The sequence below is a fragment of the Gekko japonicus genome, unplaced genomic scaffold, assembly GCF_001447785.1.
Source record: "Gekko japonicus isolate JY-2015 unplaced genomic scaffold, Gekko_japonicus_V1.1 scaffold1880, whole genome shotgun sequence".
NCBI classification, from domain to species: Eukaryota; Metazoa; Chordata; class Lepidosauria; order Squamata; family Gekkonidae; genus Gekko; species Gekko japonicus.
In genome coordinates, this window is record NW_015170943.1 from 197571 (window position 1) to 211514 (window position 13944).

The window sequence follows — 13944 nt, forward strand, 5'->3', positions numbered from 1 at the left end:
GAACCGCGTGTGTCATAAAATGTAATGCCCTGTAGCAGAGATATAAATTTTGTAAAAGACACAAACACAAAGGGTTTTTTTTTTACTTAAAATAAAAACATGCTGAAAACACTAGCACTCTTGCAATATTTTCTTTATTTAACAGTGTCTGATTACTGACGCCTCTTGGTCTGAATTATTGCATCAAAATGCCTGTGCTGTTGCAATCTTGAGTCTGTTGTTCAGGTGTGTATCTGTAAGCCGCAAACCTATGATGACGCAGCAGTGGCAGAACCGGAAGAAGAAGCAGAAGACAGCCAGTTCCACTGCGGGCCTGAGAGAAGCCCTCCCGGGGGGGGGGGCCTAATCCGGCCCCCGGGCCGCATGTTTGACACCCCTGCTCTAGCCCACAACGCTTCTTCTATAGCTGAAGCCCTATCATGCCTTGCCAGGACTGGAAGTGCCGCTAAATCTGGTTAGAAGGCAGAAGCAGAAGTTAATGCCAGCCTCGCTTGCCACTGTGGTGCATTTCTGCATCACGAGAGAAAGCCACCCCTTGTTGCTAGCCTCAGGATACTCAAGCAGCCCAATCCACACTGATGTGCCCATATAAGAGTTAAAAGAGGAGAAAAGCACAAGGAGAGAGAGAGAGAGAGCTTTGAGTCATGCTTGTATGTCACAGACTGAGTCAGAGATTTACTCTGACCATGAAGAAGCAAATCCACAGCACGGTTTTCAGAGCTGGGAGGTGGCAAGTAATAAGCAAGGGTGGGGGTTCCACCCCCCCCCCTTGACAATGAGCTTGAAGGCTGAACACCAGAGCTACCCCACCAGCACATTAAGGCATTATGCTGTGGTGATTAAGCCTTTCGCTGGGGACTGAAAAGGCAAAGAACCGCAGAACATTTCCTCATTCAGAAACGGCAGCCCCGCTGGGAGAGGGAATGCGCATATATACAAATATAATTATACAGAAAAGAAGTCTGATTCATAGGAGCGGCACCGGGACAGGAGACCTGCGGCACTCTTTTTGCTTGTCTTGCACTCTCAAAAGCAACTCGACAGTCCACATCATCGGTCGGAAAGAAACTTCCAGTCGTCACTGTCAGTCAAACACAGGTGATCTCGGAAATGTCCTGGGGTTTCTGCTCAGCGATAGCAACTCAGCTGTAACCTCCACAGCTGCTCACCAGACAAGACCTGGGAAGTTGTTCCACTCAGTGTTTTGTCACAGAGGAAGTGCATTGAGATACTGCATAGGCTCGCAACATTTCCTAGAGCAAACTTCAGCGGGAGGGGGGGGATTTCCCATATTAAATTTGGTGTGAGTTATGTGTCTCAGGCCAAGGAAGGAATGGGGGCTGCGTGGAAGGAGAAGAGGGTCCTGTAATGTTGCCTGTTACTCTTGCTTGTGAGAGGGATATTGAGTTTCACCTGGATCGGAGTGGGGTTTCCTGGTGCTTTTTGCAGTGAAGGCGTTTTTCTCTGATTGTGAAGAAGAAGAAGAGGAGATTGGATTTATCCCCCGCCCTTCACGACCCAAAGGAGTCTCAGAGTGGCTTACAAACTCCTTTCCCTTCCCCTCCCCACAACAGACACCCTGTGAGGCAGGTGGGGCTGAGAGAGCTCTGACAGAAACTGCTCTTTTTCAAGAACAGCTCTTATCAGAACTACGGCTTGCCCAAGGTCATCCAGCAGGTGCAAGTGGAGGAGTGGGGGAATCAAACCCCGTTCTCCCAGATTAGAGTCCGCGCACTTAACCACTACACCAAACTGTCTCTCAGGGAAATAGTTCCCTCTGACACTGTAGGCTAAAACGTCAAATGAACATAAGCTATTTAAACGATGAAGGTATGTTGTCTGTGTAGCTGGGCATGTAGGACGGTGGTGGTGGTGTGTGGGAAATAATCACAAACTGGCATGATGGCTTCCTACAGACTGCTGGAATAGCAGGAAAACCAGCTATGAGGATGAAGCTCCCATGGCACCTGGTAGTGTGTGGATTGGCTCAGTGTCCCTTCCAGTAAAAGTAATAAACTGGGGGTTTCCCCCTGCATTCGGCTACAGAGAGAGAGAGAGAGAGAGAGAGAGAGAGAGAGAGAGAGAGAGAGAGAGAGAGAGAGGGGAGGAGATGTGATCACCGAGAGAGAGAGAGAGAGAGAGAGAGGAGATTGGATTTCATACCCCATGGCCCTTCACTACGCGAAGGTGTCTCAGAGCGGCTTACAAACTCCTTCCCCTTCCCCTCCCCACAACAGACACCCTGTGAGGTCAGTGGGGCTGAGAGAGCTCTTGACAGAGAGAACAGCTCTTATCAGAACTACGGCTTGCCCAAGGTCATCCAGCCAGGTGCAAGTAAAGGAGTGGGGATCCAAACCCGGTTCTCCCAGATTAGAGTCCGCGCACTTAACCACGACACCAAACTGGCTCTCATGCAAAGTGTTTTCACCCAGTGACTGTGTCAAATGTTCACGAGTTTCATCAATGACTGTAAAACAGACAGGAGATTTCCTCCCCGGCCCTTTAGTAAGCCAGTGTCTGGATCCCATTTCACCAGCGTTTCTTTTCCCGCCCTCAGACCTGTCAGCTCTTCCACTCAACTCAAGAGTACTTGAGAAAACTCTAAAAAAAGAAAGAAAAGCAAAACAGGGAATGGGATCTTTTACAGAAGCCACAGCCACAAAACTGTAGGAACACATCCTCAGCGGTGCATCCAGCAAGCTGCACACCCAGACGCAAGGATGATTTCTGCCTCTGCAAGATAAATCCAAACTGCCCCTTGGATACAGAGCTCTTGCATCGCTTCTAAGAAACAAAAAATGGTTGCAGAACTACAGCAATGAGCAGGGCTATTTTTGGGCAGGAACGCACAGGAACGGAGTTCCGGCTGGCTCCTGAGTTGGCCACACCCAGCAGGAACTCATTAGCATAATAGGCCACACCCAACAGCAGAAACTCATTAGGATTGGCTACATTAGGGGTGTGTGGCCTAACATGCAAAGGAGTTCCTGCTACAAAAAAAGCTCTGGGTTTTGACAACAAACAAGGTAAACGGAATAAGAAGCAAAAGGTGGGTGTGGCTGGATGACACACTTCTGGTAACATGGGGGTGCGGCCTAATATGCTAATGTGCTGTGCTGTCAAGGGTGTGGCCTAATATGCTAGTGAGTGTCTGCTGTTGGGTGTGGCCTATTATGCTAATGCGTTCCTGCTGGGCTTTTTCTACAAAAAAAGCCCTGGCGATGAGTTATCACTGTACGGCTGCTGCAGGAGGGCAGTGATGCTTGCCTATGAAAGGAGGAGGAGAGGCAATGTGGATAAATCATTTCAAGAGTATCAAGAAACTCACATTATCGAAGGAACCCAGAAAAGGAGAGAAAAGGTATCCTTAGATAAAACAACAGAAAATGTGGCTTACCGATGGCGCGCGCCAACGCGATGACAATCTCCTGGCACGTGGTCTCACCTGAGACACCACAGACGACCCGCTGAATTCCATCCACCCAGACCTTCAGCTCCATCACAAAAAGGCCCGAGGATTAGACTGTCTGGAGCATTGCAGCAAGTCCTCTCTGCAGTGAGCTGGAAAGGAAGGAAATACAACGGTAAGTCAGGATGCGGTCCCGGTTTAGTGTTCCACACAGCCCCATAGCTAGGGAATTTGGGGGGAGGGGGCCTCGGGGGTGGGCGCCAGCTAATTAAATCAAAGCACAATGCAGGTGGCATGTCGGGGCACTATGGGGGCGCCCCAGAAGACAGACTAGGGGGCCAGGCCCCGTGGGCCCCACGTCAGCTACGGGCCAGGTTCCACACAGTCTCCCTGGCTTCTGTCTCCTTCAGGACCAAGAATGTTAACTGTCTTGGGATGTTTCTGCCTCTTCTTTCCCTCCCCGTTTCCAAAATCACCCAATAGGTGCCTGATGTGGATGAGGAATAACCTGTCTAGGCCTCATTCAAAACTTGCTGAGCTGCTACAACATTCTCAAGTCAGTTGGACCCCTGCCCCAGAGGCCTGTTCCCCGCCACCAGTGGATCGGGCCCCAGGGGGAACTCCACCCCGATGTGCATGTCGCCCGGAAGTGACGTGGGCACGCCGGGCACGCTGGGGGCGGGGCCACGGTCATCCAAGGGAAAACTCTATGGTTTTCCCTCGGATGGTCGTGGCCCTGCCCCCAGCATGCCCGCGTCACTTCCGGGCGACGTGGATGCGGCACGAGCTCCAGCCGCCAGCCGGGAGTCCCCCGCTGCAGCTGAATGCACACTTGGCAACCCTACTGGAAGGCCCAGATGCAAACGCCACTCATAAAACCTTTCTGGGTAACCGCAAGTCAGTTATGCCGTCCCCTTCAGCCTAACATACCTCACTGGATTGTTGAGGGAGAAAATAGGAGAAGGGAGAGCCATGTGCCTTGCCCTAAGCTCCCTGCAAAAAAAGGCAGCACAAAAAAATGCCGTAAACTGATAGATCTAAGGGGAGTAGCAGAGCGAGCTTGCAGACTGTCACGTTCGGAAACACTTTCTGTTCCATGTCACTTTTAAGAAAGACAAGAAGGGGGACCCACGATACTCGCAGGGGGAGGAACTCCACGTGGAGGAAGAGGGGGAAGCAGCCGCAGGTGAGCCTTCTCCCCCACCACCGGCACCAATGTCGAGGCCCGTGTGGCTCCTAGCCGCCAGGCCCACCAAGCCTTCTCCCCCACCCTCCCGGCACCAACAGTGAGACCCGCGCAGTTCCCAGCCGCTGGACCCACCAAGCCTTCTCCCTCCCCCAGCAAGCGCTCCCCCTCCCCCTGGCGGTGGCCCACCAAGCCTTCTCCCTCCCCCCCGCAGCGGCAAGGGCGAGACAGTTGCCAGGGCGTTCTTTGCGCATGCGCAGGGAACGCTCTTTTACTTTTGGGGGGGTTTTAAGTATCCCCCCATATACTTTTTTCAACTTTTTAGATTTTTCTGCACACCTGGGGACTGCTCCAAGTGTGCAGGAAAATCTCTCTGCCCCCCAAGTGCCCCCGATGTGCGGATTTAGATATCCGCACGGAGGGGCCAACTTGGCTATTAGAGATATAGATAAAAAGAGCTCCAAATAGCTGTGGTTCAGAGGTGCCATCCTGAGTACCAGATAATCTAGATGAGTATTTCAACCCGACATAAACTCACTTTCGAAAGAGACAAGCCTCTAGGAGCAGTTTACAATGTTACTGTAACAGGTGAGTTCCAAGAGGTATGTCTAACTCAAATCTTAGCATAGCCACATATCAGGACAAAATCGTGGTTCTCCATTCCACCACCACCCGCCCAGTTTCCTAGATCTCCCATCCATCTCTCAGTCACTGCATGTTACAGAACACAGATACGACGCGTTACCACAAATAAGCAACTCAGCTAATCACCCGCCACTGGCCTCAAATGTCAGATACTAAAATACACGTTTACCAAGTACGACTTTCCTGCATTTTAAAGCACCCGATTGTCTCAAAGACTGCCCGCACTGAGAGGCATGTATCAAGGAAGATTTAAGGTTTAATGTAGTTCTGTTTCATAACCACTTACTCAGGCACTGCAGTAGCAAACATTACACACCGCCTAGATGTGACCAACCACAGCATGACAGAGCTGGAACGAGACTGGGAAGTATACTCCATTTAAGGTTCTGTGTTGGCCACAAAAGGGTGGAACCGCTCCAAGGGCACCTGTGAAGAACCATTCAACACACACACACACACAAAACAGTGACTAACTTCTGTTTGCTCTTAGCCAACATGCAGGCAGGCAAAGTCTGCAGTCACATGACAAGTCAACTGATACCCGGGGGGGGGGGGGGAACCCACTCAAGTACTACGCCTTGAATCATACCGATACCAAATAAATATGTTTACTTTAGACTCTGTACCATTAATTGGTTGGAATAGGGTTCCTGCAAAGTAGTTAAATGATTAACTAGCTGACAGAGGAGTGAACATAGCTTTTGTTGTTCATTCTTTTCCAAATAGCGCCTGGCTGAAATGGTATGCGGCACACACAACAACGTGATGTAGAAGGCCAATGTGCATAGAGGGGGAGGGGGAGTGAGCTGGACCCCACCCATGACTGACTGGGTCCTGCTCCTCCTCTAAACATTTGCTACACATACAAGTTGTACATGCCTCAGCTCCCTTCACCAATCAGCAGGGGTCATTTCCTGCGGGAGCGCACAGGAGCAGAGCTCCGGCAGTAAGGAGCCCAGGGGGCGGGCACATGCAACAAGCCCCGCCCCCTGCTCCCAGCAGCCCTCAGTCAGAGCAAGAAGCAGCCAGGTAAGTTGCAGAGCCCCCCCCCCCCGGGCCCACTTTCAGGTACAAGCTCTCCCTCCTCCGTGAGGGCAGATCTGCGCGTTCACCCCCAATAGCCAGCAATCCGAACCAGTCCAGTAGAGCCTGAGTGGTGGGTGTTGCCTTCTGACACACTTCCGGTGATGTCAGGGGGTGTGGCATATGTAAATAAGTTATGCTAATAAGTTATGCTAATGAGCTCCTGCACCTCTTTTTCTGTGAAATGACCCCTGCCAATCAGGAACCCATAGGGTTTGAGCCCCTGCATAAAGGTGCTATGCAACATATGTGGTACACACACATATAAGTAGGGCTGGGACCAGCACACTTACTCCCATATCCCTTTAGGCACATTTGTTCTGTGTAAAGTGTGTCGCATGCTGTACAGGTCTTATCAGGAACAGCTTGGGTTTGGTGTAGTGGTTAAGTGCGTGGACTCTAATCTGGGAGAACCGGGTTTGATTCCCCACTCCTCCACTTGCCCCTGGCTGGGTGACCTTGGGCAAGCCGTAGTTCTGATACGAGCTGTCCTTGAAAAAGAGCAGTTTGTGTCAGAGCTCTCTTAGCCCCACCGACCTCACAGGGTGCCTGTTGTGGGGAGGGGAAGGGAAAGGTGTTTGTAAGCCGCTCAGAATCCTTTGGGTAGTGAAGGGCGGGGTATAAATCCAATCTCTTCTTCTTCTTCTTACTATCTGAACTAGGCTGTCAACACGAACACGTTCCTTTTCGTATTCATGTATATGACATGACACATAGGTGATCTTGGGAAACTTGTAGGGAATTCAGCCCCACTTGGACTTTGTTTCATTACTCCTGGCTAGCTTGGCCTAGGTAGGTTGTAACATAACATTAGCTAGATTGGTGATGTGTATGTGTCATAAAAACCAAAACCAAAAGGCAATCTGGTTAAGAAGACCAACAAACAGTGCAAATTAGTTGTTAGGGTTTTTTCTTTCTTTCTAGGAGTGGAAACCGAAATAGAGAAAAACACTACCAAATTTTTCTTTCTATGCACTGGGTGATGTAATTGATGGATCCTTCAGTAGGTAAGGTAAAGGTTCCCTTGCTCGAAAGCCAGTCGAGTCTGACTCTAGGGTTGCGGTGCTAATCTCCGTTTCAAAGCCGAAGAGCCAGCGCTGTCCGAAGACGTTTCCGTGGTCATGTGGCCGGCATGACTAAACACCAAAGCGCACGGAACGCTGTGACCTTCCCACCGAAGTGGTACCTATTTATCTACTTGCAATTTCTTGCTTTCGAACTGCTAGGTTGGGAGGAGCTGGAGCTAGAGACGGGAGCTCACTCCATCATGCGGCAACTCGGGTCTCGAACTGCTGAACTACCGACCTTCCACAGCCTGCAGTTCAGCGTCTTAACCATATAGCATACAGGGCGTCGCCCCCACTAGTTGTGGACACCCCACACAATTGCCCACGGTGCCCCATACGTAAGACTGCACCTCTGAATGATGCACAAGATAGTGGACTTCACTCCATATACTTTTCTACTACAGTAATGCCTACATGTTCTGAAAGAAAACAGTGAGTGCTCTTGTGCTTTGTACAGCAAAGAAAGTAATTAAAATTAGAGCAAACTCTTGGGTCTGAGCCTAGCACATTACTCATCACTAAAATAAAATAAAGGGACCTTGATGAGGCGAAATCCCTCATTTTACAAACTGTCCAAAGTAAATTTATCCTTCTGTTCACTATAATAGGTGCAAAACATTACATGAATAAGAGGATAGGAGCTGAAGGTTGTAAGTTCCATGAAGGGCCTGGATGTGGAGCTGGGCCTGAACAAAACTGGCTTGTGCCCCTACACTGAGTTGATATCCAAATCCTGATCTCAGAGGAAAGAGGTGCGCCTGGGAAGCAGTAAAGCTCACCTGATCCAGGGATAGCATAGGAGTTTCTCACAAAAGGCAATCGGGGAGAGATCCTCTCTTACTTGAAACAGACACCGTGAAGAATGTTTCTAAATGACAGTTATGGGCAGTTCCAAACCGTTGACTATCCATTCAAAAAAGACTGTTGCTTAAAATTAGCGCAAGTTTTGCTTTAAAAAAACTGCCGTTTGACAGGCCAATATTAAATGAGCAAAACCGCTTCACCAGTTAGATGTTCTCCCAAAGGGATTTTGAATTGGGCGTCGTTTAGCCTGGAATGCATCTCTAAATTAATACACCTCACAAGACTGTTAAAAAACTATGTAAAATCTCTTGAACCATTCTCAGCTCACAAACTTCATGCGACCCAGACTAAAAAATGTCAAAATAGGGTTGCCAGGTCTCCCGGGAGGGTGGAGGTTCCCCCGCTAAGAGGTTCCCCAGTCCGTTGGTCGAAAAGGCTGGCGGGGGGAACCCCACCCCCAAAGTGCCCGGTGACATAATCGCTCCAGGCACGTTGCTGGCTGACGCTCTAGCAATCATCCTGAAAACTCTATGCTGCCACGTCATCGTGGAACGAGACGTATTGTGAAACAAAATAAGTTGAATGTGTTAGTCCAGACAATCCCCTACAAAATTCTGTATCTATATACCTATAGAGTATAAGAAAAGTTGATATGTTGATGTGTTGCTTTTAGAGAAAGTTAGCAAAACCCCACCATCAGTTGCAATTAGTTTAAAGTTAAGACAATAACAATTTAAATGCTGAAACTTATACTATACTGCAAAATGTTATTGGTAATATAACATGCTTTAACCTTTTCTTTATTCTGTATCTCTTTGAAAATCAATAAAAATCTTATATTTTTAAAAAAAAAAAATCGTGGCGTGCGTGCACGAAACTCCCAGCCACGGACCAACTCTCCCCCGCTATTTCCGGTAAGTGACTTGGCAACCCTATGTCATAATGGCAGCTGATATAGGAAGATGGCTGTAGAACCTGCCATTGCTATTTACCACCTGTTGAGATGGAAGGAAACCTTCTTCCGGGACTGTTGATGCCGTGATCATTTTGATACTTTTGCTGACTGAGGGACATTAAGTATTTAGCTGGAGTTTTAATTTTAAAAGTTAAATTAATCCCTGGCAGTCTGGAAACAGATCACGAGAGGTTTTCAAGCAGCATGTAAAACAGTCACTCGACTTTCACGTGTTGTTTTTACAAGTTTGACGACACTCAGTTGCCACAGGCAGAAGATGGCGGTGTTGTTGTGCCTGTATTCCCCCCCTTTATTAATAACGTTTTTTAGTCTGGATTCTCTTCTACAAGACTGCCGAGTGCTTTCTCAAATTGGGCTGGGGAAGCACAACCCGTGACGGAGTTTCTGTCTCACATTACTGAAATGTCATTTCGGTGTAAGAATTACCAGTGTAAACACCTTCCCTCCAACCACTTGACAGATGAAGAAACGGCTAGTGCTGTGCCCGAGCAGGTGGCACTAAGGGCAGAGTCTGCCTGGAGGGCAATGGCGGACCTAGTACCACTTATTCAAATGTGCTCCAAACATAAAACGGGAACTAAAAGTATATGTAAGCAGATGGCTCCAAGTGACACACCCAGAAAAGCAAGCCATGGACTACAAGGCAACACAACTATAAACAATACATATACATATATATGTGTGTGTGTGTACATTTTATAATGCATTTACATAATTTATATGACCCTGGTCCCATTTCAGTTTGGGGACTGATGCATAGCCACATGTCTACCCAAAGATCAGTTGCAGAATACGGAATAATAATAAAACCATCTTAAGCTGAAGCCATTTAATCAGTGTTTCTATGCAGATATATTGTGCTTTCCCGTAGAAAGTAAATATCCGCCCCCCCGTATTCAAGATTGAAAGTAAGGTTTACACAGTAGTGAGGCATCTCCTACACAAATTTAAGAAGAAGAAGAGGAGATTGGATTTATATCCTGCCCTTCACTACCCAAGGGAGTCTCAGAGCGGCTTACAAACTCCTTCCCCTTCCATTTGCATATGCCACACACCCCTGACATCACCAGAAGTGTGTCAGAAGGCAACACCCACTGCAACTTACCTGGCTGCTTTTTGCTCCTCATGATCCGGAGTGGCTGGGAGCAGGGGGCGGGGCTTGTTGCATGTGCCTGCCCCCTGGGCTCTTTACTGCCGGAGCTCCGCTCCTGTGCGCTCTTGCAGGAAATGACCCCTGGATGTGCTACAGCCTATTTTCCAGATCATTCTTCTCTTTTTTAAAAACACAACTTTTCCCAGGTTTCCCCAACAATGAAAGTGTTATATGTCTGATCACTGTGTTTCTATTTTGTGCAGCCTTTCCAGGTCTATTATTGGTTGAAAGACACTTTTCCAAAAGGCAGCTCATTCAACTGTACTTGTCACGGCCATTGGCCATATGCAATAAATCGAACTGAACTGAACTGAACTGGAATGGAAGCAGAGTAAATCCATCCTTTATGGTCAAAATGCACAAAGCCATGTGTAAAGTATGAACCCTTCATTTCGTTCTGTGAGGGAAATAGTTTTATTCTTGAAAAAGTGGACCTTTCTACATCTTCCAGTGGGAACAAGCAAGAAACATCTGGACGGTCTTATTAACACTGCGGACTCTCTAGGGAAATAAAATACAAATTGCAAGTGATGGGGAAAGGTAAAATTGCAAAATTTGCAAAATTGTAGAGTCTAAACTCTATCCAGACAAGAAGAGGAATGACAAATGCAAACTAAAACCGGTTCCTAGTCGCTTAAAGTTTCCTGGAATTGGTTGACTTAAATTCTTCCTTTTGTTGCAGTAAGCATTCGCATTAGCAGTACCACAAGTATGCCTGCCACTAAGAGGTCGTTATATTAAGTGGTGGCTTTTGGGTGCTATCATTTAGGTTTGGCTTTAACTCCTGACCTTAACTACACTTTTTGCTAACTGCAGATGAGGTCTAAGTATCTGGATGACAGATGAGGTCTAAGTATCTGGATGAAATGAGCCATTTCCTGAGAATAATAAAAAAGGCAACTGAAGAGGAAGGTATGGATTCAAAGGATGAAAGTGGCACCAGTGGCAGCTCAACGAAACGCCTGCAATAGGCACTGCAGCGCAATTAAGCCACTTTATGTTCATTTCAGTAGTATTTTTCAAAATGAATTGCAGTCTCTGGAAAGTGACGTGGGAAGCTGTCCTTACATCTGATATCAATCATCTACTGCCTATAATTTATTTGCACTTTTTGTCTCCTTTTTGGGTACTGTTCAGTTTCAGAGTCTTATCTGTGTTGTAGCATCTGCTGCTGGATATAGGCCTATGATCCTCTGGGGGGGGTTAGCAGAAAAAAACTGATGCAATCTTCTTGTTACAAAAACAATCTTGTCTTTCTGCAGAGTCTTTAAGAGAGTTTTTCTGCCGAAGTGTTAGCTTTCTTGACTACAGAAGTCATCACCCACACCTGCTGGCTTGTTATCAGAATTGTTGCTTGCAATTTAGAGATCTATCCTGGTAACAGCTTTCTATTGGCTAAATGGTTAAGAACACCTATGCAGAACAGACAGCTTGAGAAGACTCAGTGAGAGAAGAGACTGCCTTGAAGCTCTCTTCAATTTCCACCCTGCTGCCATGCTTCCAGAGATTCTGCTCATCAGGCATGCCAGTTGAGATGCCAGAGCTATGCACCTGATAAGAAAAGTAGTGAGCAGAATCGCCAGCTAGGATTTTTGTATTGGTTTACATTCCTTGCTGAACTGTATACATTCTTTCCCCTATCTATGTGTTGTTTGTCCTTTGTTTTTGTAAATAAAGTTTTATGTGTATTTATACAAGACCCAACGGGAGTGTAATGATTCCTTGTTTTATATGTGTGTGTGTCTCTTTAAAAGTTTGGTTGCATGGTTGAGATATATTAGAGTGGCTGAAGAGACAAGAGTGGTGTGATTGGTGATTGACAGAAAGGGGGAGGGGTTTTGGAAGTGGTTCTGAATAGATGAATATGTATGTCTGTCAAGAGTGACAGTTACAGGTTTGACAGTTGATAAAGACAGTTGATAAGTTAGTTCGTTCTGAGGTCTGGGAGAGAAGCAGTCTTGTGTGTGATATAAGAGAGTTCAGTTCTGTGTATGAGAAGAAAAGAGACAAGCAGTTCGGTGTTGAAACAGTTATAAGCTGAAGCTGAGTGTCTACGAAACAGTAAAGTTAAAGAGTTACAAAGTTACCTGAAAGATCCCTGTCAGTAAGGGAGCAGATCTTGTGTGAGACACCAAGCAATTGTTCAAAATATTCACATTACTGGTTACATGGTTCTACCCTTTTATTTATGAATTATTTCAATAAATCTTCTTTTATTTAAGTATGCCAACTCTGAAATAAAAACTTCCTCAGTGCTACATAGTTCCCCATAAGCCTTACACTCGACCTACCTACCCAGTGATAACAAAAGTAAAAGTATAAAGGTTTGGAAAGCCTTAAATTTCCTGGTGGCAGCCGGATATACCCTAGTAGAACAAAATAAAGAACACTTTTAAAGGGAAACCAGACCTCCCCAGATAAGGGGTCGTCACAGGGAGTTTCTAGAATTATAAGCCCACTTCTCCTTGTATGAAGTCTTCCAAAAAGGGGGACAGCCTTCTTGTATGGACGCTTTTTGCCGGTCCTACAAAAGACACATTATGCAGCTAACATTCATGGACGGAGTACTCCTGTCATTCTCAAAGCTGATGCAAAATTGTTTGGTAGTTAGGAATCTGTATGTATTGAATGTTATTGCTTATTGAATGTAATGAATATTTATACCTGACTAGGATGAAATAATGATACACTGTGCACTTTACTAAATGATGACCACCCTCCCCAAACCCCATCCTCCCCAAGGTCTCCAGGTATTTTCCAACCCAGACCTGGCAACCCTAAGTGAGTTCAACCAGTTACTGGTTACTACAGCAGCTAGCCAAGCCAGGGAAACCTCTTCCCCCCCACACACACACACACAAACCCTACCCCCTATACTTCAGATATGATGTCCAGGGTGCTGGCAACATCACACCTCAGCATACCCTGGAGAAGCCATTCCCCTGCAGCAACCTGCTCCACCCCAGTAAGTACTGGACAGGTGGGGAGTGCCCTGTTGTTCCCAATGGGAACAAAAACAAATAGAAGAAGAAGAAGAAGAGATTGGATTGATATCCCGCCCTTCACTCTGAGTCTCAGAGCGGCTTACAAACTCCTTTCCCTTCCCCTCCCCACAACAGACACCCTGTGAGGTGGGTGAGGCTGAGAGAGCTCTTGACAGAAACTGCTCTTTTTCAAGGACAGCTCTTATCAGAACTAGAGCTTGCCCAAGGTCATCCAATGTTTAATTTGTCTAAAATAGGAGACCACACATTCAAAGGATTCAGTATGTTGATTTCTAATTGGTTTTCTGTGTGAAAAGTATTGAAATTATCCAATAAAAATAAATCCCAAATTTTATGAATCCATTGCTGGACGGTGGGTATTTTGATGTCTTTCCAGAGTTTGGCGATTAATATTTTCGCCGCCGTAAGGACAGAAACTGCCCTTGAGAGAACAGCTCTGACAGAACTATGGCTTGCCCAAGGTCACCCAGCAGGTGCAAGTGTAGGAGTGGGGAATCAAATCCGGTTCTCCCAGATTAGAGTCCGCGCACTTAACCACTACGCAAGAAGAAGAGGAGGAGGAGGAGGAGATTGGATTTATCCCCTGCCCTTCACTACCCAAAGGAGTCTCAGAGTG

General features: G+C 46.9%; 1 protein-coding gene across 1 annotated transcript in view; it reads right to left on the minus strand.

The window, feature by feature from the left end:
• RASSF7 (Ras association (RalGDS/AF-6) domain family (N-terminal) member 7) overlaps positions 1-3534 on the minus strand; it is a 20162-nt gene extending 16628 nt beyond the window's left edge. Inside the window, exon 1 of the mRNA XM_015418881.1 lies at positions 3398-3534. Coding sequence (XP_015274367.1) covers positions 3398-3500 — 103 coding nt within the window. The 5' untranslated portion in view covers positions 3501-3534. The remainder of the gene's footprint in view (positions 1-3397) is intronic.
• Positions 3535-13944: the final 10410 nt, after the last annotated feature.